The sequence below is a fragment of the Pimephales promelas genome, chromosome 22 (assembly GCF_988280905.1).
Source record: "Pimephales promelas chromosome 22, fPimPro1.hap1.1, whole genome shotgun sequence".
Lineage (NCBI taxonomy): Eukaryota > Metazoa > Chordata > Actinopteri > Cypriniformes > Leuciscidae > Pimephales > Pimephales promelas.
Genome location: NC_142790.1, coordinates 26,068,536 through 26,094,689, shown reverse-complemented (window position 1 = coordinate 26,094,689; position 26,154 = coordinate 26,068,536). Strand labels below are relative to the sequence as shown.

The following is a 26,154-nucleotide window of genomic DNA, read 5'->3' as shown; positions in this document are numbered from 1 at the left end:
TTGTGTATGATTACAAAGTGACTCATATGTTTGGGCTGCCATTTGCTGTAAAAGGTCATCCTGTGCAGTCAGCCAACAGTTTGATAAAATTGCAGTGTGAATTGCTTGGATTAAGTCAGGGCTTCATAAGCAAATAGGCAATAAGAAAATCACATACAGCCTGGCTGAGTAAAGAACTGTATTTAGAATATTAATATTTCTAATTGCATATCTATTTATGTTTATATTTCTTTGTAGATGTGTATGTGTCAGTGTTTAGTACATCTAGGTGTGTTTATTTGCATAGTTCGTTAATTGTAATGGCACTTACCTGGTGTGTAAATATCCAATTAATATCCCAGCCTGGTCTGTCTGTTTTTTTAGGGTTCGAACATTAAGGTTTACTCTGCTTTTCAGCTTGTGACCAGCGATTTGTGTGCTGCAGGGTATTCCTCCTTGTGTTCAATTTCACGTTTTTGTTACTGGACGAGACCTTTTGATATTTTCAATTTCACAGTCCCTCCGTTCTGACAAGTTCATTGTACGGCAAGACTGATGTACACCCTCGGGTTTAAGGCTTCTCTCCACTTCCAAGAAAGGTGGTTTATCCTTTCTTTTATCCTCGACTTTATCTATTTACAGCAGACATTTTTTTACCTGAGCCTCAAACTTTGCAAGAAAAAGCCGTTACCAAACACAAAGTATGTGATTACTTGATAGAAGGCTTCGTCATCAGTGTTTGTGTTAAAGCTTTCTGTTAGTTAATCTGAATGTTTTGTCCAGACCTTCTTTAGTTATTTTTTTAATTACTGTGAAGAATGCATTTCCTGGGAGCAGTGTTATTTTACTATTATTTATATACTATTAGAACATTTAAAGGCGCTGTATGCGAGATTGTGGCCAAAACTGGTACCGCAATCACTTTCATATTATGGTGTATCCCCCTCTTCCCCCATGACTCGAGGTTGCCAGATATGCTGCAGGTGTCAGCAGGAACGCTGCTACAAGAAGCTTCCAATACACCTTATTCACGGCAGCGCCATCTTTGATTTTTAATGAGAATGAAATAACAGTACAGCCCATCTCTTCAATGGGCTGTACTGTTATTTAATGCGTTTTCGGATTGTTCTCCTCATGAAACACTGGAAAAATATCTTTCAAAGAAATGTCAGTTGACAAAAAACTCCCGACAATGTAAGCTGTGAAACATTTTAAGTAATCTAGCTGCTTTAGGATGCCATTGGAAACACGGTAAGTCTATCCCTCACAGCCTCACTTTCATACCTGTCATGGCGCTGCTTTGAATAAGGTCTATGGCAAGTGATGTTACTAGCCATGATCAGTTTTACATTGACTCTACAAACTTTGAGGCATATATTAGACAGTGATGGTTTGATTCATATGAAAACAAGTGAATGAAGTGAGGCCAGATTTCGTTTTTCGATTTGTTATCAAAGATAAACTTTAAAAGCGCCATGAAATCAAAATTCTTTATTTTTCATGGTACATTTATATTGTTTTTCTTTTCTTCTTCGAGAAGCCGTTTCACTTTATATGTAAAGAAAAAATTAGCGCAATTTTTTAAAAAAAAACTAAACTTTTGTGAATTATTATTATTATTTGTATTTTGCTACATTTTAACCTGTTTTTCGCCATAAATAGCTGTGTTAGCTGGTATGGCATTTCTTGAATGAAGTTTTATTGGAATATGTTTTGCAAGATATTACTACTTCAGTCTTCAAAACGTCCCATTTAACTCAATGTTACTTGCCATTTCCCTGTAATTATTTGTGAAATTTTTTGTGAAATTTGTTTCAATTGTATTCAATTCAAGTAAATCCTACACAAAAATGTTTTAGTGTAACTGAAGTGTTTAAACCTCGTCATATGCCGTGTTCTGCTGTTAGTTGCAACACAGATTTAGATTGCGTTAGATTGGGCGCAGATGTGGGATGATTTATGTCCTGGGTCAAGCAGGGTGGCCCGTGTCATTATACTCACCGTCGTTTCTCAGTAAGCAGTCTCAAGAGGCTGCTGCAAAGCTGATGATCCTTTAGTGTTTACAGTATATCTCAGCACGTATGAGCAGCGACCCTGATGCTCTTCTGCCTGTGACAGACATTTTAGTGGTTTCAAATCTATCTGTTTTAAGAGGCTTGCACTTTCATATTAGCTGCAGCATCGTTCTTGCGAGTGAATGTCTCACTCCTGCTTTTGAGCTGACTTCAGCGATATTCTCGGCTGAATGGGATTTTGAGTGTGTTCCAACTGCCCATTGAACAATTATATATTTTTTATCTGGTAAACGACGTGTCTGGTGAATGTGTGTATCACTGCTGTATCACTTTTTTTTCTCCTGTCTTGCCCTTCATTTCTTTTATAGATGGAATAGTATATTTATTTGCCTTTCACAAAACTTGATGTTAAACAGCATGTTCATGCTCTTTTCCATGTAATGAAACTAAATTGTTTCTAGGGGTTGCATAATATGTTGGTGATGTATCGGGTTATCAGATATTTAAATTGATTTATCTGACAATATTTATCTGACTTAATTGTGCAAACTATTTTTATAGATGCATGGCTGTGCTATCATCTAACACTTGCTTAATGAATTAAGCAAGTGTTAGATGATAGCACCCATTTGCTTTAAGCATTTTATTGTTAGAAACCCAGTCATACTATTGAATGGTCGTGCAACACTCTCTCATTTTCCCCTGAGACGAGAGAAATACGCTATTTACCTTTTTCACTTCCTCCTACAATGATGCAAAAATCGTCATTTTACGTCATTGTAGGAGGAAGTGTAAGAGGGGGGGATTTCTGTAAAGACTACAAGCACTAGATCTCACCCTTTCAAACCCGCCCATAGGGGGCTGGACCTAATGCACTAACAGACCAATCACAGATCAGTGCCAGTGCGTTTGATTTCACTGACAGAACGTTTTTGAAAAAAGGATGAAGGTACTGAATATGCGGACGGATGCATTATGGAGAATTGGGATTACACATAGTGTCAGCCATCTTTTTTTTTTAAGCTAAGCTAATAGGCTCTTGTTCTGTGGAGAAAGTGGAGTGGTAGGGGTTACCATCCTCTTTTTCCCGTACATGTCCGGGATTCAACTTTTGCTTTCTGAAATCGCCATTTATTGTTTACATGCACAGCTTTTATTTCAATCTAATTGAATTCATTCTGATCTGAATCTGAATGTAGTGTTTACATTAACGCTAAACAAGTGATTGGTTGGTGTGTGTTTTAACATTGCTTAGAAAATTCCCGCTCCTCTGTGAGAGATACGAGACCGGTGCGTTTCACAGGTGTCGCTCATCGGTAATCACGCCACTGGCCTCACGCCGTTCTCCCGCGGCCCTCACTCATCCCGCTCGCCACAGTACACATGACTCGCGCCGTTCTCCCGCGGCCCTCACTCATCCCTCTTGCCACAGTAAACATGGTGAATGGCGACTGTAGAACGCAAAAGCTGAATCCCGGACATTTTGGGCGATCTCGAAACACATTTTCTGGCAGACTCATCACGGAGACTCACTAGTAGCCTAGACTTGTTTTTTTAAATACAACGCTCTGTTACTGGTAGGCGTGGCCTCCTAGGGCTGCGAAAGAAGTGCATTCTGGGACTTGTTGTCTTTCATCCACATAAGCCAAAAATACATATTCTGGCTTTTCTCAGTCTAGAAAGCTCCAAATTAAAAAAAATATTTTCATATTTATTCTACATAAATGGCCCATTTTATATACACATTTATCTTTCCAGAGGTGAAGTATCCCTTTAAATGTAGTCTTGAATCCCTTTTTCACTATTTAAATGGTTGTGATGCCTAAACTCACTCTTCAGACAATTGTGTTTGTAAGTATTGTGTATTTAAAATGGTATTTGCTTTTTATTTACTTTTTGTAATTTTCTTTTATGTTGACACAATAGTAAAGAAATTTAATGCGTCTTTTAACGGTTATTGGACATAATTATAATTTATTGGTAGCAGATGGAATTTTTATATTTCAACCCTGAAAAGCACATAAAAAGGATCATAAATGTGGTCTTCTGAACATTGTTTTTAACTTAGCTTCTCTAATCTAATTTCCCATTCAAACATGCTGTCAGTGTGAAGCCAAACACCATTGGTCCTCAATTAACTTAAAGTTCACATTCTGCCTATAACTTTTATTTGTTGTTGTATTACAATAACAAGAAAAGAGAAGTCTTAGTGGGTTGGCTAGAGAGTGGCAATAGTCCAGTACTTATGAACCAGTGTATGAATGACAGTAAGCCTGTTCCTCATGGCCTCTTATGACCTTAGGTCAACTCCCTGAGGGATTAATCTAATGGTTTGTGCCAAAATATCTCTGCATTGACAAGCTGTTGTGCTTTTCCTGACAGATGCCAAGTGTTCATTGGGTTGTATTGAATCAAGCTTTGATCACATTAATTATACGTCAAACAGATCAATCATTAATGTACAGTTACAATAGTGCAATATTGCATAGAAGTGTTTTGCACCATTTGGAATTTAATTGAAAATGAATGCTTAAACCAGTTAAGCTGCTGAATTAGAATTAAAGTAGCCAACAGGAAACAGAATTGAAATTTGAATGGAAAAGTAGAATTTAAAAAGAAATTCATATACTGTAACTGCAATAAGTGTAATTTAACTAGAAAGAATGTTTTTCAAGACAAACTTTAAATGATAGCTTGACAACTTCCAAACAATTTTTGTTTTTCAAACAGATCTGTTTGAAATGTCACCTGTGGAGATTTATGTTTAATATATATTCACCTTTTCACACATATATTCAACTTTTATTCCTGTAATTCCAATTTAACTTCCTGTGGTGTGGCCAATTCACATTCACACTCAAGAATTGAAAGGGAGCCAGTTCTTTACTTGACTAAACTAAATGTACTAAATTCAGTCCTGTGGCAAAAGAATGTCTTCCCAAGTTAATTGTTTTTAATTGTGTTTACTGATGTGACTACTATTTCAGAGTTTTAATCTTATTCCAGGTGTTATTTATGTATCTTTGTATCTATGTACAAAGTGAAATCCATTGGATCAGACATAAATGGTTTGACAAATGGACGAAAAAAGCAAATCGTTGTCTAAAAGGATTAAGATGTCAAGTGAGTTAACACTAGATCTTTACCAGTGCAAGTAAGAAAGCCCTCAAAAAATGCATTGCTGTAGCATGTCGAAGCAAAAAATTCTCCTGGTCGATGTACGAGACCAATAAACAATTAGACAAATAGCCTGTAACTGATTTTCTGCCAATGTTGGTTAAAAGCAGCTAATAGTTTGCTATATTTTGATGGTTTTGTCGAGCAAATTAGTTTTATGGTTGTTTTGTTGGTGACTCATCTTGGTGAGAGATGATTTCAGCTGTTGATCACTGGTGACCAGGTTCAATATTTTATTCATTCAACCTTCAGGTGATTGTAGGTAGTATGTAGGAACATACTCAAAACAGCAACTCCCATAGTGTAAAGTGGTTAGCACATTTGGTCAGGCAATTGGCATATTAAAAGCTCCATCATGGTGTTTGGAGTGCCCTCTCTCTGATTAAGTGCTGCCCCTCCTTTTAAAGTCCAACTTTAAGATTGAATCTTAGTTTATTTCACTAACTGTTTTTTTCCATTTTTTGCTCTTCATTCTTGAATTTCTTCATAGTGTGTCTCAGTGGTAACTGCTTTTCTTTGTTACTGATTGGTTGTCTTGTTAAACAGCTAAACCGCATCTGTCGCATCCGGGAATGTGTGGTAATCAATCATGCAGCGGTATGTGAAATATAAACCCATGTTTGTTATTGCATTATCCATCTGCCTTTTATTCAAGGACTTGTTTTAGATATGCTACCTACACATGGCAAGCTTGCTCAGTCTAAGCATAACAATGGATTTAGAGGAGGCTGCTCAGTAATTTACATGCAGAAATATGCAGAATAATATTGTAATATGCTAATCCTCACACTCAGCATATTTGCTATAATGGAGAGCCTGTAAACAGGATCCAGACATTACAATATTTGCAAAAGTCAGAATATAAATTCATATACACAGACTCCATCTGGTCTATGTGAACAGTTCTGAAACAGTTTTTTTTATATTTACCATTGGCCAGGATGCGAGTGCAAACTAAATTTGACATTAAAGCTACAATATGTAATTTTTTCGCCGCTAGGGGTCGTTAACATCTTACAATAACAAAGGCGTAGATTGATGACGCAGTGAAATAAGCGGAATCATGGAACTTGCTGTCATGATATTGGATCTAATAATGTTAATTGATGTTTTTAACATGATTGTGGTATGAAGCAGGGTGCGATTGCTAATAAAAGACAAGATATCAGCACTACACGTGAGTCTCGTGGATATAAGGACATTTCATTCTACCGAATTACCCGCAAGTGCTGAATTAACTCACACAGGTCAGTTTATTTGACTAATTAAACTTGTGAGGTAACGCAGCGCTGCTTCACTTGGTCTACTATCACACTAAACTGAATTTGAGTGTTTTGAAAGTTAGAATGCTAATCTGTGTTAGTTTGTCAGTATGAGACTAGCAGTGAGCTAGAACAACATTAGAATTACATACTGATCATATTCTTACATTGCATCATGTTGAGCTATATAACATTAATTAGTTTTTTGTACATTTGCTCACCTGTTTAATAAAATGCATAAAAGAGTGGTTCTCTGAAATTAAAAGTCTTTGGGAACTTTTAGGATATTGTAAGTGCACAGTGTAAATTAATTGCAGGAAATATATCCCACTGTGCAAGTGATTTTTGGATATTTTATTACAAAAATCATATCGTAGCTTTAATTGAATTGTGTCTATTAAAAATGAGACCCTGCAACAATTAAATATAAACAAGTATTATTTTACTCCCATGTTACCTCACCTTTCAACATTGATTGGATATTGATTTCATTTGGTTGAGAAAGATCTCTAACCGTGACCATTCACCCATTGTTATGGTAATTTTTCTCCTTTGAGCATCATAGTGGATTTGCTAGTGGGCTGTGAAGGGATCCCTGAACTATTAACCCTCAAAATACATTGCATATTGGTATTGATTGATTGAGCCTCAGTCCATAAATCGAGCCTGTTTGACCAACGTGTTTGCTACTGGTCACTCAAATGGTGTCTTGAAAAGATAAAAAACCATGCGAGTTCATCTCAACTAAATTAAGATGCAGGTTCAGTAGGGAAAATGAGGATGTGCTTTCATGCAAAACCAACCTCCTCAGATACGATCACATGGCACAGATGGTTGCTTCTCTGCAACTACCTGTAGCTGAAATACAGCATTGCACATTGAGAGCTTTTCTTTCATACAAAACCTGGAGTCGAAGTACCCCCAGCCCCGCTAGCACCCTCCCCCATGCTTCTCTCACACACATACACAGGCTGTGGCGGAGCAGACGCTCAGCAGTGGGATGGATCCTGACTACTAAAGAGCAACGGAGAGAGAGGAGGGGTGGCAGGCAGCCGGCAGAGGTGCATAAATCCTCATTTCCAGATCTGGAGGAAGAAACGTTCGCTGTGTGAGGCGAGACCACCACATTGGCTTTCCAAAACACCAAGAGGCAGCGCTCCCCGCGAATCCAGGAGAGACTGGGAACCCAGCTGAGGCTGTCAAACGCAGAGGTGGGATAAGAGGTCTATGACCCTTGATTTTCAGCAGGGGAGTGGCACAGTGGGACGTAGCCGGCGACGAGCAACAGACGCTCGGCTCTTGTAATCTTCCCATTCACGAATCCATTCCATGGCATTGTCATAGCGATGTAAAGCCATTCAGTGCCGACCGGAGGAGGCACGCTCCAATCAACTGTTCTCGCCGAGCGAGATCTTTCTGCTGTGTTTACATTTTCCACAATTCCTCTGTGCCTTTTGGTCTCCCTTCACTTCTTTGTGCTTTGTCCCTCAGAAACCGGACAGCGTCACTCGTCCTGTCTTTTCACGCGACTTGGTCTTTTTGGAGCTGTCATTGTGTTTGGTTCTGCATGGAATGACAGCTGCTTTCTCAGAGACCCTGGAAGAGGTTGCAGATGGAGTGAGGACTACCACTAATTGAAAAGCTACCTTCAAAGACTTGCTGCTTTTGTTAAATTGCTTCATTTGCACACTTTCTACTGATTATTTCAGCCTGAAACCTAGTTTTCAGTGGATACCAAATGACAGCCATGAAGGGAGACTCCGAAGACAGCATTGAAAGCACGAGGCCGTCCAGCCTCCAAGTTTTTGCCAACTCCTCCACGTTACATGGCATGAGCCACATATTCGCCTACGGGCACATGACGTTCCGTCGCTTCCTATGGTCGCTGTCCTTCTTGGGCTCTCTAGGTCTGCTGATGTTTGTGTGCATGGACCGAGTGTACTACTACTTTGAGTTCCCTCACGTCACCAAACTTGATGAGGTGGCGGCGCCCATCCTCACCTTTCCTGCCATCACCTTCTGCAACCTCAACGAGTTTCGTTTCTCCAAGATCACAAAGAATGATCTGTACCACGTTGGGGAGCTGCTGGCACTGCTCAACGAGAACTATCAGATCGCTAACCCTCACCTGGCCGAGCCGGAAGTCCTCGCTTTGTTGAAGGAAAAGGCTAATTTTGCCAACTACAAGCCCAAGCAGTTCAACATGATAGATTTCTACAACCGCACAGGCCACGATATCAACGAAATGCTCTTGCAGTGCACCTTCAGAGGGGAGGATTGCATCCCTCCAAACTTCACCACTGTAAGTTACCATGGTGGTATATTCTTCTAATGCTGTAAAAAGTTTTGAATTACAAGCACTTTTAGTTTATAGGCAAATATCACCTGACATGAGGTACGACGGGCCATTGACTGAGACTGTGTGTATTGAATTACGCAAACTATATTCTTTTTCTTTCCGACTACTTCTTTGTTAACAAGAGAGATCTCCGTTTTTTGCTTGTGCAGTGTCGTTTTTTTTTTTTTGTTTTTTCCCCACAAATCCATTTCCAGCAGAGAAATCTATAGGTTGAAATATGCAATTACATTTATGAATCAATGGCTTCTGGGTAGTAAAAATCAAAAATGACTCTCAAATTGCCACTCTAAGACATTACAAGAGTAGTACACTTGCTCTCTCACTCAGTGACTATATTCTCACATGTATACAACTAAAGCAAGATGAATTTCAGTCAGAATTGCAACTTTAAGATTGGAATATGTACAATATCTTAATGCTCTAATGTTCTGTGCTAGGGTAGGAAATGAGAGAAGTCTTCTTTATACCTCAAAGCATACATTGTATGTTTTTCATATTTGTGACAATAGGATCAAAGGTATAATTCACATTGAAATAAAAATACTCAACCTCATGTCATTTCTAACCCGTCCTAATTTGACTTTCTTACATGGAAAACAAAAAGAGAATATATGAAGAATATTCTGATTACTCTTAATAAAACTTAATAAAAGTGAATGATGACTTGAAAGCTTCAAAATGACCAGACAAATACACCAAGGACATATGATGTATGCACAATATGCCAAGTCCTTTGAAGTCATGCAATATGTTTGTGTGAAATGCAGACAGAAATGTAGGTTTTTATTTACAAAACTATCATGGCTTTAGAAGACTGCATGTAGTGGGTCATATGGACTGTGTTTTTACTATGCTTTGACATGCTTTTTGAAGCTTAAGTGCCTCAGTCCCCATTCATAGTATTTTTTTACTTCCCATTCAAAGTAAGTAAATACTAGAATTTTCATTGTTGGGAAACCGATTACGTGTCAAGTTCATTTGACATGATGGCCTTTTAATATAAAGGTACTTAGCAGACAGGTTATTTTGTGTGTTCAGCATACTCACCTTCTGACTTTGTATAATTTACTGTCATAAGCATCCTAAATGACCAAATTAAATAAATGAGGGGTCATTAACTGGACTATGAGTGCCATAAACTCTGAGTGCAAAACATTACTCTAATTCTCCCTAAAGTGGCTTTTGATTGACTTTAATGAAAGTAAGTGTTGCGATCAGGTATCTACAGTATGGTCTCCTGACAATATATACATCAATGCTGAGTACCAGTGTAAAACCTCTGGGAATGGGCCCAATGCGCACTTACCTAGTTTAGGGAGAAATCTGTTCTTAATGAAAATGAAATGTACTTAGGAAAACCCAAGTATCTATTGACATTCAGTGTTGTTCTTGAAACCCTCAAGGGCTGGATCCATTCAAAAGCACAACTCTTCGGTACATCTGTTTTCAGCTGCTTAAGCATCACAGCTGAACCGCTGTGATCCAGATCGTTTTCAAGCCCCCCTTCTGTCGGCCGAGTAACGTGCCCTATACTTTTTTACTTAGAGAATGGGCTTTCTTCATTAACATGAGTGTTGCCTGGCAACAAGGCATCGCATTGCACTGCAAATCATTCAAGGGTAATTGCTATTGTTGTGCATGATGACAAACACTCACTAGGTAGTTGAGATGATTTGAAAGCAGTCACTTTGTGTGTGCATGTGCACGAATGTTTGTGTGTGTATATGTATATAACTATTTTGTGAAAGTACTCTAATAGCTGTCAGATTACTGTTGGTCACAAACAGCTATGCTGAGGTTCATGCACACATCTTTGAAACAAAACATTACTGTGTCTTTCCCATCATGCATTTATGTCTTAGTCAGACATTGCACATTATGTATTCTAGTGCTTGTGCTTCTTGGACAGTTTAGGTGCAAGAGGTGCAACGTCTATGTTTAGTCCACTGAAACATTGGTGGTGCATTTTTATTGTATTTCTTTTATTATTCAGAGAGGGTAGCTTTGTGGCATCATCAGTTTGATTTTGCTGCTTTTTTTTTTTTTTTTTTTTTTTACAAATTGTGTACATTATGTGCCTGATAATGATTGTAGCACTAAAATTGCATGTATTTTTTGGTTTACAATGCATTTTATTACAATTAAACAATTTCTATATAATTTGTAATATACTAAGGATTTTTTTCATGGGCACATTATTGATTTAAATTCTATGTGAATTATGAGCCAATATTATGAAAAATGTTGCCTTGTCTGAAATGGGATTTAGCGTTTGGCACATGCACAAACACATTGAGCTGTAATGCCCATGTGGGACACACAAGCTCAGATTAACCACAGGGCTGATTTGGCGGTTGCTTACGGGCCGTGAAGTCCAAAGGGTTTTGAGTTGCGACCAGTTTTTTTTTTTTTTTTTTTTTTCCAACCAGTCACTCATTCTAAATGGCTTCATTACTTCATTATGAATGGCTTTAGTCAGGTTTTTCAAGCAACACAATGGCTTTAGTGACGGGTGTGTGACTGTGTTTATTCTCACAATGTTTTAAATTCTGGTGAGTTTTAATCCATTTGTGGGACATTTGGACAGTGTGGGTGCAGAGGTTGTGCTACAGATAATCATTACCTGTCACTTTGATGGACTTGGTTGTCCATCATGCTTTATTTTATCCTTTCATTAATGAGTTAAGTCCTCTTAGCACCCCAGTGTTAGCCATTTAAATTTGCCTTTGCCTGAAAAATCTAGCAGCTAGCAGTTCAGAGTCAGTGATGTATACATATATACACACACATATCACTGACAACTAGGGTTGGGTATTCGTTTGAATTTGAACGATTCCGATTCCTTGTTTCGATTCCGGTTCCTAACGATTCTCGATTCCGATTCTTTTAAGAGGCAGGGTCAAAAAAGTTTAGCTAACCTTGCTAACCAACGGCCTTTCTGAAGGAAATACTCCTTATGTAAAAATACTCCTATTGTCACAAATTTTGCATTTTGCCGAGATTTCGTTATTTTTAGAAAAGCGAAGCCACACTTTGGATCGCCGACGTAAGGTACTCATGTTCGACTCGCGTGGTTATGCCAACACTTCCGGTAGACGCTTCTTCGTTGGTGTTGTTCAGCGGTTTCTTCTTCCCCTCGGCGGACTGTGAATATTGAAACTAGGAATCGAAATTTTAACTTTTGAACGATTCCGGGAAAAACGAAAAGTTAGTCTCGGTTCCAATCGATTCTCGATACCCAACCCTACTGACAACAGTAGTCCGGCCAGGATATTGTCCTTTAAAAAGTGAAGTTGCAGCCCAACTTCAACTGATGTTGATAATGTCATGTTGTGTTTTGTTCTGATGCGTCACCCTCCACCGATCTACCAATCACAGAGTCAGTAGTGTTGCGGCATTCAGGTTGCCAGCTCTTCTCTAGTTACCACAGCTGCAGATGTGGTAACTAGAGTGTTGGAATCTGATAAAAAATGTCGGAACGTGTCGGAATCTGATTTAAAAAAAAACGTGTCGGAATCTGATAAAAAAATGTCTAACGTTGCGAAACCAAAAAAAGCTCGATATGAATCCGAAATACTTCGTGACAAAGTCCGAAATAAATAACAGAAAAAAACTCACTGTGTAGGACTCTTCACTTGCCATTGGAAGCTTCTTGTAGCTTCTTGCCATTGCCACGATGGCAAAGAGCACTCACTGTTTCTCATTCATCTTTAATATTATGCATTTTATGCATAATACTGATTCCATTTTTATTTAGACTTTTCTTTCCAAAATGTTTGTAGCGGCAAAAAAACGTATTTGTTGTCTAACATAGAGTAACATCCGTGAATGTCACTCTAAAACATTACTAGGCAACCAGTAGTGGGAACGCCCTCCAGCGCAGCCACTGGTCGCGTGTAGTGTGAACGCAGCTTAATGCAATAAAACCGGCCATAGTTTGATTCTTGTCAAAGTGTGTTTGATTTGTTTTACATGCAACTCTTTTCTTGTCTGATGTACTACCAGAGTATGCTTCCATTATTTCAATACACAAAGGCTCCACACTACAGGAAAACACATTGTCTAACTGCCCCGTTCACAAAGGGTGAGAAGATAAACCTAAAAATCACATAATGGATGTCTTTTGAACACTCACTTTCAAGCATTTTCTGTCTTTATAACACTGCATTCTGGTTCATGTCAGAAAAGCAGGAAGAGCAACCTAACTGCTCATGATTATAATTATGGTAATTTACTTTCATGCCCTTTCGATTCAAGCTGACATGATGGAATTCACTCTAGATTACACTATTGTTCACATCTGTTGTGTTTCTAAGTTCATACAAAGTGCTTGAAGAAACTATGTAAACAAAGAAAGGCCTTTGCACTGACGTTCATTATCAAGTTTCATGAGAGCAGAATTAGCTTGTGTTCATCAAGCAAATGGACTTTGCGATTCTTTTTGTTTCGTGATCAATTACAAAGTTTCTCTTCGAGTGTTTTGTCGCTAAGCGTTTGCGAATGAGAACAGCTGCTGAAGTCTAATCATGTACTTTGAGCCTGGATCCTTTTTTCTTCCACTCTTTGATCAATGTTCATCTTGACCTACTGCTCACAGTCCTCTTTGAGACGAGGTTCGGCTCACTTTTTCTCTCTCTCACGTTAACTGTTGCCGAGCCCCGGAGACGTGAAAAGATTGAGGTGGCTTTTAGCAATAAAAGACAATGTCGTTACGGCCGAGGGAACCTCAGAAGACAACGCAACTCATCTCATCTTATCGTCGTCTTATGATACTCAGCGTTTGATGCGGGTGATTTGCCAGAAGGGGTGTCACAATACAGACTACATCAATAACTTTTATGATGCTTTTGGGAAGCGGCACAATTTTTTCCAGGAGCTTCCTGACGCTATCATTCTCTTGAAGTGTGCGAAGGCTGCCTAATAAATGAGTCGTGCGAGTCAAAGGCCAGTGTTTTTAGAAGGAGAACGAATGCCACCACTATTAAAGGTAATGCCAGGTCAGCGTTCCTTAAAATATGTTCACACTTTTGCAGCGATTTTGAGCTGTTATGCTTCTTGGGATGTGTGGGGATTCATTCACTGTATTTGGTTTATGCAGACATCTCAGTTCTGATGCAGTGTGAATAATAAAGCTAAGCTGGTGGGGGGATTGATTCGCTGATGCATTGTGATTCTTTCACAGTTCTGTATCGATCTACAGAAATTCACCATTAGAATTTGAATGGAATTATTATTAATTCTGCTTATTTACATGCATGTCATTGGACAAAATAGGGCAAGATGTGTCTGGGTAGGCTGTGCCACCCTTTTAATATAGTAAACTGCATTAATCTAGCTTTGTGGAGCCTATCATATACAGTTCAGATTTGAGATAATTAAATAGTAAAAGATTAACAACATAACAACAACATGTTTCCAGGTCTATAAAATAGATAAATTAAAATGATTAAATAATATTAAAAATAAAAATTATTATAAAATTATTTGTTACATTTTATTTATTTTAATTTGAAAATGTATTTATATTATATTTATTTATATTAATCTGAAATGGTTTATTTTTTTATAATAAATAAATACGTTTTTGGCACAAGATATGAAGCATTACCCAAAATGGTGGCTGTGTTAAAGATGCAATTTTATTAGGCTACTGCAAGTATTGATTTTTTTGTCTTCATTTCATATTCATAATATTAAAATGCAATTTATTTTGAGAAGACACGACTATAGATTTTTACTTAAATATGATTAGTTGTTTTAGCTTTACATCAATCTAATTTTTTCATGCCTAGAGCATGACATAAGTTAAATGTGGCAGCTTTTTTATGTTTGGAAACTTAGCATTTATGATGTTTTTCAAGTTATTGTCTGCACACACACTCGGGGATCTTGTATACGTGGCCTTCAGTGTCATAGTTCAGCTAGTGCTCTCCGTGATGCTTGTTTACCTGACAGGGCAAATGCTTGTGGAAAGGGAATTGTGCTGCAGTATCCTCAAGTGTGTGTTATTGGGCCCAGCTGACAGATCCACCTCTCGCCCCACTGGAACAATGATGCACCGTCACTGTATCTCGAATTGGTTGTTTTCATATCTTTCAAACCTTGGTGATAAACTGAACATTGTTGTTGCACTTTGAGTCATATGTCACCAAGGAAATATTGTCTAGCTGGCAGAAATAGTTTAGGGTTTGTTGAAATCGCTATTCCTTTTGACGAATATTGTGTGATTGTCTTGGAAGCATCAGTTAGAATTGGTCAAAGGCAGAATAGGTGGGTGATTTAGTTTCAGAAGCATTTTTTGTTTTGTTATGCTGATTAAAAATCTTTTCACATCCTGATAGGAATTTCTAAGTTAAGTGGCTTAATTGTGTGTATATATATATATATATATATATATATATATATTCTGTGGAGGGAGTAGGACCATAAAATATTCATCCAATCAATGAAACGATGTCCTACTTGCCTGTCAACGTATGTATTTTCATACCTTCGTCCACCTGCTCACATAGTCAGAGTCAGGCAGACGCCAGTCACTGCGTATCGCAACCGAAACAGCAGCCGCCTTTTACAGTTCCTCCTGAACCAAAACAACGAGCTTACCCTGTGTTCACGCCTTAACTACTGTAATTTGGAGTCAGGTGGTACAGTTCATGGCTCTTTAAGTTGTTTATGTTCATTATTATTGTTATGTTATATGCTTTGAGACATGAGGTAGTTTAACACCGTGTCTTGTGACACTTGTGTTTGTTCCCTGCTGTGTGTGTTGCATGGCTTTGGAGACTCTGAAGTGAAGGTGGGATCTTATGCTTTCAAAGCTAGCTCGCTAATGCTAGCCACTCTGAAAATTCCCTAACTTTAAATTATAAACAAATTAGTAACACGTGACATCTTATGCCATTATTTCCTAGCAAAAGTGGTACTTTTTTGTAGTTTTGTCAAATATACAATAAAGTCCAGTCAGAAAATTCTTCAAATGCAAGTGCCATATCCACAAACTCTTTACCAAACAGCATTGCACAACTTTGCCCTCATTAAAATGCGTTTGTCACAATTTAAGGAGAAACGCTGTCTTGGAGATGTTGTTAAATCCATGTCTTTATATTAGGCAATGAGGCTGTGTGAGCTGAGCTGATTTCCGCTGTAATCTCCCTCCGTCCTGCTCGCGGATGCCTGACTGTGCCGTCTGATAGTCTCTGTTCATTCAGCACTCATGGTGGTTACGCTAATGGATTTCATGCTAAGACTTTATGGTAATGTCTAAAGCTCAAACATTGTACAGAGATGTTATTAATTTACTAAGTCAGCAGTTTTTAATTGATTCTTGCGTATTAATCATGTTACACATGGTTCTGCTGTACGTTTTTTTTTTTTTTTAACTGCCAAAGGGGGTGGTGCTAGAAATAATGACATGGTTGTCTAAATGTGTTAAGTCGCTATAGTTCTATTATTTCAGGATTTTTTATTTGGATATTGTTGCTGCCTTTGTTTGCAAGGAAAGATGTCAAAATAAATTATCAGCTAAACATTAAGAATCAACTGTACAGAAATAAGAGACGAATGAATGTTAGAATTATTTATCTATTTTTTTACTATTGGAAATTATTGAAGACATTTTTTATATATATTTTTTATATTTATTTTTGCAAATAATGGAAGGTGGTGGAAGAATTGTTATATTTTTATGATTTTCCTTAAATATTAATTTATTTTTACTAATTATTTTCTTTAATCATTTTGATATTTTTATTACCCTTTTTTTGTGAAATAGTTACAAATATATTTCTATTTAAAGTTTGCAAATATGTTAATTTTATTTTTTGGGGGGTTTTTTGTGGAATATTTATGATCTTGTTTTGTTTTTTTGCCAGTCTGTTTCAGTTTTACTTCTAGCAAATGAAAATCCTTTTTTTTCCCCCATTGTTCTTGTAATATTGATAAATACTTTGACATAATTTTGTATTATAAACTGTCAAATAATGACCTTAACTAAGTTAATATACTTTCTTAACCTTTTGGTCTTGTACATGTGATCTTATCTCCAGCTTTGACTTAACACAGTATCTCTAGGCGATGACTGTGGCTTAAATGTCCTTTAAATGCTTGTCTTTATCGATCTGATCCTGCAGACCGGTCCATTTTGTTTTGAACAAAGCATTCTGCGTCGACCTGTTTCAATCTCTATATTTTTTTCTGGATGATTTGCGTCCACTGGAGTGTGGAATTACTCATTTGTTTCAATCAGTGACATCTCCGCTCAATTTGGAGAGCAGGTTTGGATTATAACCACCAAGAGATCTGATGATTTTGTGAACTCGCACCACTGCCAGAGATGAAGACGCCAATCAAATTCGACAAGGCAGCCATCCAGTCTCGCTTGAACTAGTCTATTGTCTGCTGGAGAGGCCATACGGTGACTCGAGGGGACAAAGTTGTGATGGGAAATAAGAAAAGAGACCGTGATAAAAAAAGACCCGCTTTGATGTGGGTTTGTGAATATCGCCTTTTAAAGAGGATGATTTCGAAACCTCACATTTGAGACCGTGTCACATGTTTCATACCAATCCGCTTAAAATGGAATTGGACGAACTTGGGAATAAAGTCAGGAAGTTAGTGTGAAATCTTTTAGAAACTCAATCAAAGTCAGGTCAGGTGGTTGGTAGTTGTATGCTTATTTATTATGAATCTAAGAGATTTGTGCTTTTGTATTTGACTCATTTTGCTCTGAGGGCAAACGCAGTATGGGATACGTATGTGTTTTTCATTTCATAATATTATTTGCTGTAAGAAAACTATTACATTGTGTTCTCTCAACACTTATGATTCTAGATCTGAAGGCTATGAATTAATGTTTTGTCAGGGGACCACATACAGAAACATGGAAATGAGTGTGCATATAATTGCCGGTATTACATCAGTGCATATCCATGTAAAAGGCTCTCTGGGCAATGGTGGAAAGTCTTTCACAAAATGTCATTGTACTACCTAGATATTAGAATTGCTCCAATCTAGGAAGAAATTGTCAATGAACCATGTATTGATATGCTGTGCTCCGTCGGTGCATGAAACCAGGATCATTTCTAAAACATTCACCCAGATGAGCTAATAAGGGAACGGAGGTGGGATGAAAAGCACTACTGGTTCAGAAGGTTGAGCTGTTATGGCTTTGTCTCCGGCACGATTAGCGCCGTAATGAAGGCGAGAAGCTCTCCCTCCAGCTGGAACACTTAGATCTTCATTCATGAAAATATTAAAACGCACATAAGTAACTCGGAACAAACTCTATTGTTTAAATAATTTGTCGGATGTATCCAAAAGGATTCCTGGGAATTGATCTGTTGTAGGTGTATTTTGGTTATGTAAGGCTCTGGGAGAAGACTAACCATTTACTTAACAGTGTTGGCAAGCAACAGTATTAGTCTCTGAAGTTTTCCAAGTTGCAGCCTACTCATACTTTAAAGGAGTAGTTCACTTTAAAAAAAACTTTTGCTAATAATTTGCTAATAACCTTAATTTCTTTTTGACTGAAGAAAGAATGACATGGACATCTTGGATGACACGGGGGTGAGTAAATTATCTGTAAAAGCTTTTTTAAAAGCGAACTACTCTTTCAATATGTCATCTACTGTAAAGTCACACTACCTTTTTAAAAGTTAGGAAGCTATTTTTCTGTTGGTAGCTTATATTAAGGAGACAATGCATTTTTTTCAATCATCTATATGACATTTAGTATTGGATTAATGCTGTGCAGCAATTTCAGGCTCAAAAATAATCAGGGGTTTTGCATGAATGAATCGAAGTGCCAAAAAAGACATTTCCATTATACACCTAGTGATTAATCTTGTCATGTTGTGCTTTGGCTTGTTCTAGTGTTGTTGTATCTGACAAGAGTTAAATGCTACCATTCAAAAGTTTGGGGTCTGTATTTTTTTTTGTCTGCAGAAATTGTAAATATTATTACAATTTAAAATAACTGTTTTCTATTTGAATATATTTACAAATGTAATTTATTTATTATAAATTTTTAGCATCGTTACTCCAGTCATCAGTGTCACATGATCCTTCAGAAATCATTCTAATATGTGGATTTGTTGCTCAAGAAACATTTCTTCTTATTATTATTATCAAAGTTGAAAACTGTTGTGCTGCTTAATATTTTTGTGCAAAGTGGAAACCATGACAACAAATTTTTCAAGATTCTTTAATGAGAAAGTTGAAAAGAAGAGAATTACAAAAAAAACAGAGAATTACAAAAAAAAATTGTCAAATTTTATAAAATGAATTGGTCCTTGTGGAAAAATGACACCAAACTTTTGAACTGTAGTTTACATTTAATGACTTGTCAGATGTTTGAGGCTAAATTTAACAGCATTTGATTAAACCAGCATTATTTGATCTGAAGTGTTAGAGTTCCCTAGTTAATTAATGCATTGAGACGGACCTTTTGTGTTTTAAGGGTACCAAGTAGCACTAGCGGCAGATTTAACGATTTCAGGCTGTTAGCTGTGGTTTGGGGAGATAGAGAGTCTCCCATTGTGTACTGGATCAATGCCATCGACGGTATTTACTGCAATTTAGAAGGTCTGATTTCTCTGTGAGGTTGAAAATGTGTGAGTGCAGATGAACATAGGGGAATAATTGACATCTGAAATCGTCTCTCTGCCAAGGCTTATCTGCGCATGCTTTCCCAGCACTTGTCACTACACTGATGAAGCTGTAACTATTGTGTTCGCTGACTACGTCAAACCCATTGACGCTGCACAGTCCTCAATGACTAACAATAGTGAGGGTCACGTTCATTTTTTTTTTGTTGACAGGAAGGAAAACGATAGAAGACACCGTGTGTTGTTTAACAGCATGCTAATTGTTAAGCTGATCTTTCCAAAAAACTTGTGGTTGACAAAAACTTTTGAACATTGTGAGCTTTGAAAATTGCATGTGATCTGCAAGACCCTTTATATAGTGCGTGCTATTGAAAAGGCTTAAGTCTATCCCTCACAGCCTCATTTTCATCCACATAACACTCCGTATTGTGCGTTAGTCTTTCAGTATTTACTTCCATCCTGACTGTGTATGTGTGTATTCCCAAAGCAAGTTCAATATGTAGCTGAGCTACAGTCACGCTACTGAACACTTTAATTAAATGTAGGGTACGCAATATTCAGAGAGGCTAGAATTAGCAAGCAAGCTTTGAAAGCATGAGATCCCACCCTCCCTTTAGAGTGTCTCCAAAGCCATGCCTCAAAACATGAACTCACACAGCAGGGAGCAAACACAAGTGTTAAACTACCTCATGTCGCAAAAGACCTGTACCTCATGACTGCCCCCCCCCCCCCCTCCCATACAGTAAAACTGTACATTTTATTGTGGCCAGCCTAAGGCACACCTGTGCAATAATCATGCTGTCTAATTAGCATCTTGAACTCTGCAAAGGAGAAGTACTCACTAACAGATTTAGACCGATTTGTGAACAATATTTGGCCTTTTATGTACACCGAAAAAGTCTTAGATCTTTGAGTTCGGCTCATGAAAAATGGGGGCAAAAACAAAAGTGTTACGTTTGTTTTGTTCAGTATAATTAATGTTGATTACCACAAACATTCGGTGTGATCTTTTATAAATGTGGGGGAGTATTTCATGCAGATTTTTGTTATTGAATATGTGCGATAGGCCTTAAGTATGCATTCAAAACGAATATTTGATTGCGCTTAGTCATGCATTATTTGTCAGAATAGAAACAAGGAGACATTGTTTACTTCAATACAGTTGCTGTTGCGGTAAACACTCAGAATAGGTTTAGTGAATTCATAAAACACATTCTGACACCTGAAGCTATTTAAGTGCTTAAAGTGGCACAATATAAACACTCCTTAAAATTCCTCAAATCCCACACAAAGACAGCATTTCCACTCAGACGCCTTTATCTCGGGAAGCATATTGGGTAAATACAGGCAAATTAAAAAGTACACTATACAGAAATAAGGAAGCCAGCGCAGACTGTCGGATTAGAGCTTTGTACGTGCATTGTCAAAACTTATCCTTCCAGTACTGATCATGGGCTTCACAAAAGCGATTTGACGCTTTAAGCGCTATCGCTCACAAAAACGTGACAGAAAATGTCAACTTAGCAGTTTAAATGGCTGAATGTTTCTTTGTGTACTGTATCAAACCGAGGGCGCTAATTACGCACGGTTTGCTCACTGCAAGGTCACGGTGAATACTGGATTTGTTGAACGAGCTACAGCCTTTATTTATGTTCTAAAAGCTCTTGCATTGAGAAATAGCCAAGCCTCCTTTCTCATGTAGCAACCGATGGTTCAATCATCAGATAACAATCAAGTACATTGAGGTACACGGTTGCCTTGGCAACGGCACACAGCTTACTATAGTCTGCACTGGTCCTCATTCACAGCCATTCTAGCAGAGTTTAAAACCAATAATAATGGTCTTACATCAGAAGGCACTTTTCGAGGGGGTATTTTATCCACTTGAGGCGAAGCATAAAAGAGATTTATGTCACTAAAGCAGGATGTACATGAAATATGAAAATGCGACTTTTAGTAGATCGTAGATCGTGACATGAATGAAATGGAGCGTATCAGTCACTTGTATTCTGGTTGAGGCCATATTGAACGGCTTATATAATAATGTTGCCATGAGAACTGTGAAAAATCATTGCTATATTTTCAGTCCCAGGTACACATTTTGCAATTATAATCGCTTTGACTGTTGTTGAGGCCTATAGATAGACGAACATAAAATTTAATTATTTAATTGCTTGAGTGCATGCATTGCCGTCAAATATTCTTTTCAAATGTAAACAAATGCATTTGACCTTAAGCTTGAATTTTTAATTTTTAGTTTAGCAGACGCATTCATCCAAAGCAACTTATAATAGATAAACACAAGCATCTTTAGTGTATTTTTTTATTTAAAAATAAATAAATTAATAAATAATAATGATAATAATTAAATAAAAAATACTAAAATAAATAATACATTTATTTTAGTAATTTTTTTATTTATTTCAGTTTAGTTTTTTTTTAATGTATTTACTTAAGTTGTTAGTATTGGATTTAATTTAAGTTATTTAATTTCATTTATACTTTTGGTTTGCTTAAATGTTTTTTTTTCGTAATCGATTTACTTTTGTTGTTTTTATATATTTTATTCCTTTCTTTATAAAAATATTTGTGTATTTTATTTTGAATTTAATTTTATTTTTTGTATTTTTTGTGTATTTTAAATGGATGTGACTGTAAAATCCATTATTTTTGTTGATAAATTAAATCTGCATTTTATAAAATAATTTTATAATCATTTGAAAATGCAGTTATTTTGACAGACTCTGAAACATCAAATCAGATTACATCATGCAGTGTTAAAATAGCAGTCAAAGTAACAATGTACTTTATATAATTGTTCTTTTGCGCATTAGAGCGAGTTATTAACTTCCAACTTCCATATTTTGTAAGGGTTTTCATAACTCCCTGCTGTTCTGCTTGTGGAATCTCTAATGGCACACACTATTTCTGTACACTGTTTATTTGTTTTGATGATGAAGGCATCTCCGAGACATCTGAAGATTTCGTAGTAATGCGAAAAGAACACAAACAGGTGAAACAACATATCTATAAAAAGATAATTTCAAAAGAGCATTGTTTTCAGCCATATTTCTCATTTTTTAAATATCGTTGTTACAGGTTTCATATAGTTGTTTCGCACGTTATTCATTCAAGCATTATCAGCATCAATTTATTGCTGGGTACTAAAGCTTGGCTTTCATCCATTTCGTATGAGATAAATTCAACAATGGGCTTTTGAGATTCTCTTAATTCGGTTCGGCCAGATGAGTAGAAACTGCACGAGTTGATGCATCTCCGATTGCTGACTCAGGTCCAAAGGGAGATCTTTTCCGGACCATAAATTAAGCAGCGTCTCTCCTACCTTCAACCACGTTTTCTGAGGGACTGCGAGCCGTTAACAGAGTCCCATATATATGCGCCGGAGCTTGTGTCAAGCGCTAATGTCAGCAGATTTAGGGTCAGTCGGATGCATTGGGTGATTTAGGTGATGCATTATTAGCAAAAACACTCTTGGTTACACCATTATTATTTAGCTAAGCAAATTACAAGCAACATATGACTCTCTCATCTGTGCAATCCAAGAGAACATATCCATGTCTGGTGCCTGTTAACGTTCATTTCCTACTCCGTTATCTCAAGCTGTGTTATTGTGTTAATAACTGTTAGATTCCTCCTGAGCTCAATGCCGTCTTCCATTACGGGAATGTGAGATGTTTTAAAATGATTCTTTACAAACAGTTTAACATCTTGGCATTTTAGGCGATCAATAACCTTTCAAGCAACAGCCACTCAATGTTTAATTTCACCGAAATGCAGTGTGTGGGTCATGTGTGAGAAGAGTGAGGTTAACACCTTGGCAGTGCGGGTGAGTGTTGGCTACATTGTGAACCACTTGCCACCATGCCAGTGTTTACAGCTTTGTTGATTAGGCTGGGAGTGAGTGTGTCACAGCATGATGTCAGGTGTGTGTCGACAGCGCTGCGGAGGAGCGTTTCTCACCTACTGCAATCCAAGTAATCAATGTGTAAATAACATCATTTTGCTTGCTAGCCAAGAAGATCCTCTGCTTTTTAGATAAAAAAAAAAATAAATCAGTGTGACAGATTCTCTTAAAAGGAGTAGTTCAACCAAAAATGAAGATTATGAAGGCTACTTATTCACTTATTGTCTTTCCAAACATATATGATGTTCTTTCTTCTGTGAAACACAAAAGAAGGAACTTTGCATAGTGAAGGTGAATGGCGAAACACACCATATGATTTAGGAATGGTCCTCAGAAGCTGTACGATAACTTAATGTGAGGAACAGGCTAAATGTAATGTTATTTGTAATACTTTGCAAGAGATTGCTGGGGGAAATTAAATATTTTCATTGTATGGGAAAAAGCAGCATGCAGATTATTCAAAATTTTTGTTTTCAGCAGAAGATTTATTTGTTTTTTTATTTATTGCTAATATTTTTTGTGTAGAAAAATTACATTTAGACTTTTTATTCGAACGATCAAAAGTTATTGTTGTTGTTTTAATTATTATCATTGTTTTTTGGAGGAATATTAAATATTATAGTTTTTTGGGGGTAAATATCTTCATGTTTTTTGCTGGAATAATACATATATACATTTATTGGAAATATTTTTTTTATTATTTATTATAATTTTTTTTTTAATTATTAGTTTTTTTAGGAATATTATATACATATTTGGGGAATATCTAAATGTTAATTATTATGCTTTTGCTGAAATATTTATATTTAAATGTATTGGAAAAATTAAATGATTAATTAATTAATTAATTAATCAAATGTATACAAATGTATAGAAGTGTATAATGTATGTACAAATGTATAGATCATAACATAGGTTACAGATTCAAGTGCAAATCTGGTTTTAGGGATCTAAGACATGCAACTCCTATATTGGAATTTACATGCTTAATAAAAATGTAATGTATAATAATAATAACTAGATTAAAAAGTTCGTCGAGACAAACTTTAAGTTGGCTTGTGAAAGTTTGGAACAGAAAGTTTGAAGAAGTTTAAAGTAGTTTGAAGTTTAAATTAGTCTAAAGTTTAAATTAAGTTTAACTTGGTTTAAAGATAGATAGATAGATAGATAGATAGATAGATAGATAGATAGATAGATAGATAGATAGATAGATAGATAGAGTTACTATTGTGGTTGCTATGGTGTTGCTAGGCAGTTGCTAGGGTGTTCTTGGTGGTTGCTAGGGTGTTGCTAGGCAGTTGCTAGGGTGTTCTGGGTGGTTGCTATGGTGTTGCTAGGCAGTTGCTAGGGTATTCTGGGTGGTTGCTATGGTGTTGCTAGGTGGTTGCTAGGGTGTTCTGGGTGGTTGCTATGGTGTTGCTAGGCAGTTGCTAGGGTATTCTGGGTGGTTGCTATGGTGTTGCTAGGTGGTTGCTAGGGTGTTCTGGGTGGTTGCTATGGTGTTGCTAGGCGGTTGCTAGGGTGTTCTGGGTGGTTGCTAGGGTGTTGCTAGGCAGTTGCTAAGGTGTTCTTGGTGGTTGCTAGGGTATTCTGGGTGGTTGCTATGGTGTTGCTAGGTGGTTGCTAGGGTGTTCTGGGTGGTTGCTATGGTGTTGCTAGGCGGTTGCTAGGGTGTTCTGGGTGGTTGCTAGGGTGTTGCTAGGCAGTTGCTAAGGTGTTCTTGGTGGTTGCTAGGGTGTTCTGGGTGGTTGCTATGGTGTTGCTAGGGTGTTGCTAGGTAGTTGCTAAGGTGTTCTGGATGGTTGCTATGGTGTTGCTAGGTGGTTGCTAGGGTATTCTGGGTGGTTGCTATGGTGTTGCTAGGTGGTTGCTAGGGTGTCCTGGGTGGTTGCTATGGTATTGCTACTTGGTTGGTAGTGTTCACATATGGTTACTATAAAGTATCCATATTAGCATTTAGCTATTCACAGCTAGCATGTTTAGCATATTGAAAGTCCTGTGTGCTAGCCTGAGTCAAAAGACCCAAACCCCATCGCGATACAATGTTCTGATGCTGAGATATAGCTGTTAAAAAATGGTTGCTAGGGTCCTCTCTTTGGTTGCTAGGGATTGACTTGACAGCTGCCAATCATGAAACTCCAAAGGCTGCTTGTCAGTATGAATGATTTAAACCAACCCCCATCTCTATACATTGTTCTGATGCAGAGATATAAATGTTGCTTAATGGTTGCTAGGGTACTCTGTTTAGTTGCTAGGGAGTGGCTTGGCAGCTGCCAGCGATGAATCTCCAAAGGCTGCTTGTCACTATAAATCAACTCTCATGACTCTGTGACATTCAGAATGGAAGATATCCCTCTTTAAAATTTGGTTGCTAAGGTGCTCGTTAATTGTTGCTAGGGCGTGGCCAGAAATTGTTGAGGTGATCCATGGTTGGCTCTTTGCTACCCAGAGTCAAACGAGACCACCCTCATGTTTCTATGACACTTGTATCCGGAGATATCCCTTCGATCTCTTTCTGTGCAAGTCTATGGGATATGTTGCTAAGGTGCTTTAAATAGTTGCTAGGGCGTGGCTTGATAGCTTCACAATGATCCTGAGAGACTGATTGGTCGTCTGAGTAAAATGAGCCCGCCCCCTTGTCTCTATGACACTGTGATCCAGAGCTATGTTCAATATAAAACCCTAATGCAATGTGTAGGATGGCCCATTTCATGTAAGTCAATGGGGCAATTTTGGGCCGCTCCTGCCCCCCAGGGGTGCAACTATTCCCCCACTGTGAGGTATTTTCTTACAGAGCCTGTCAGCCTCTTCAAATGTGGTACATTACAAGTTT

The 26,154-nt window shown here is 37.4% G+C and overlaps 1 protein-coding gene across 9 annotated transcripts in view; it reads left to right on the top strand.

The window, feature by feature from the left end:
• Positions 1-26,154, top strand: part of LOC120488428 (acid-sensing ion channel 1C) — an 84,828-nt gene that overhangs the window by 1,558 nt on the left and 57,116 nt on the right. The window contains exon 1 of one of the 9 annotated variants that reach the window (XM_039685166.2): positions 7,374-8,735. The exons of the other annotated variants lie outside the window; for them this stretch is intronic. Coding sequence (XP_039541100.1) covers positions 8,172-8,735 — 564 coding nt within the window. The 5' untranslated portion in view covers positions 7,374-8,171. Of the gene's footprint in view, positions 1-7,373; positions 8,736-26,154 lie in introns of those variants that run through there. 9 annotated transcript variants of the gene reach the window in all.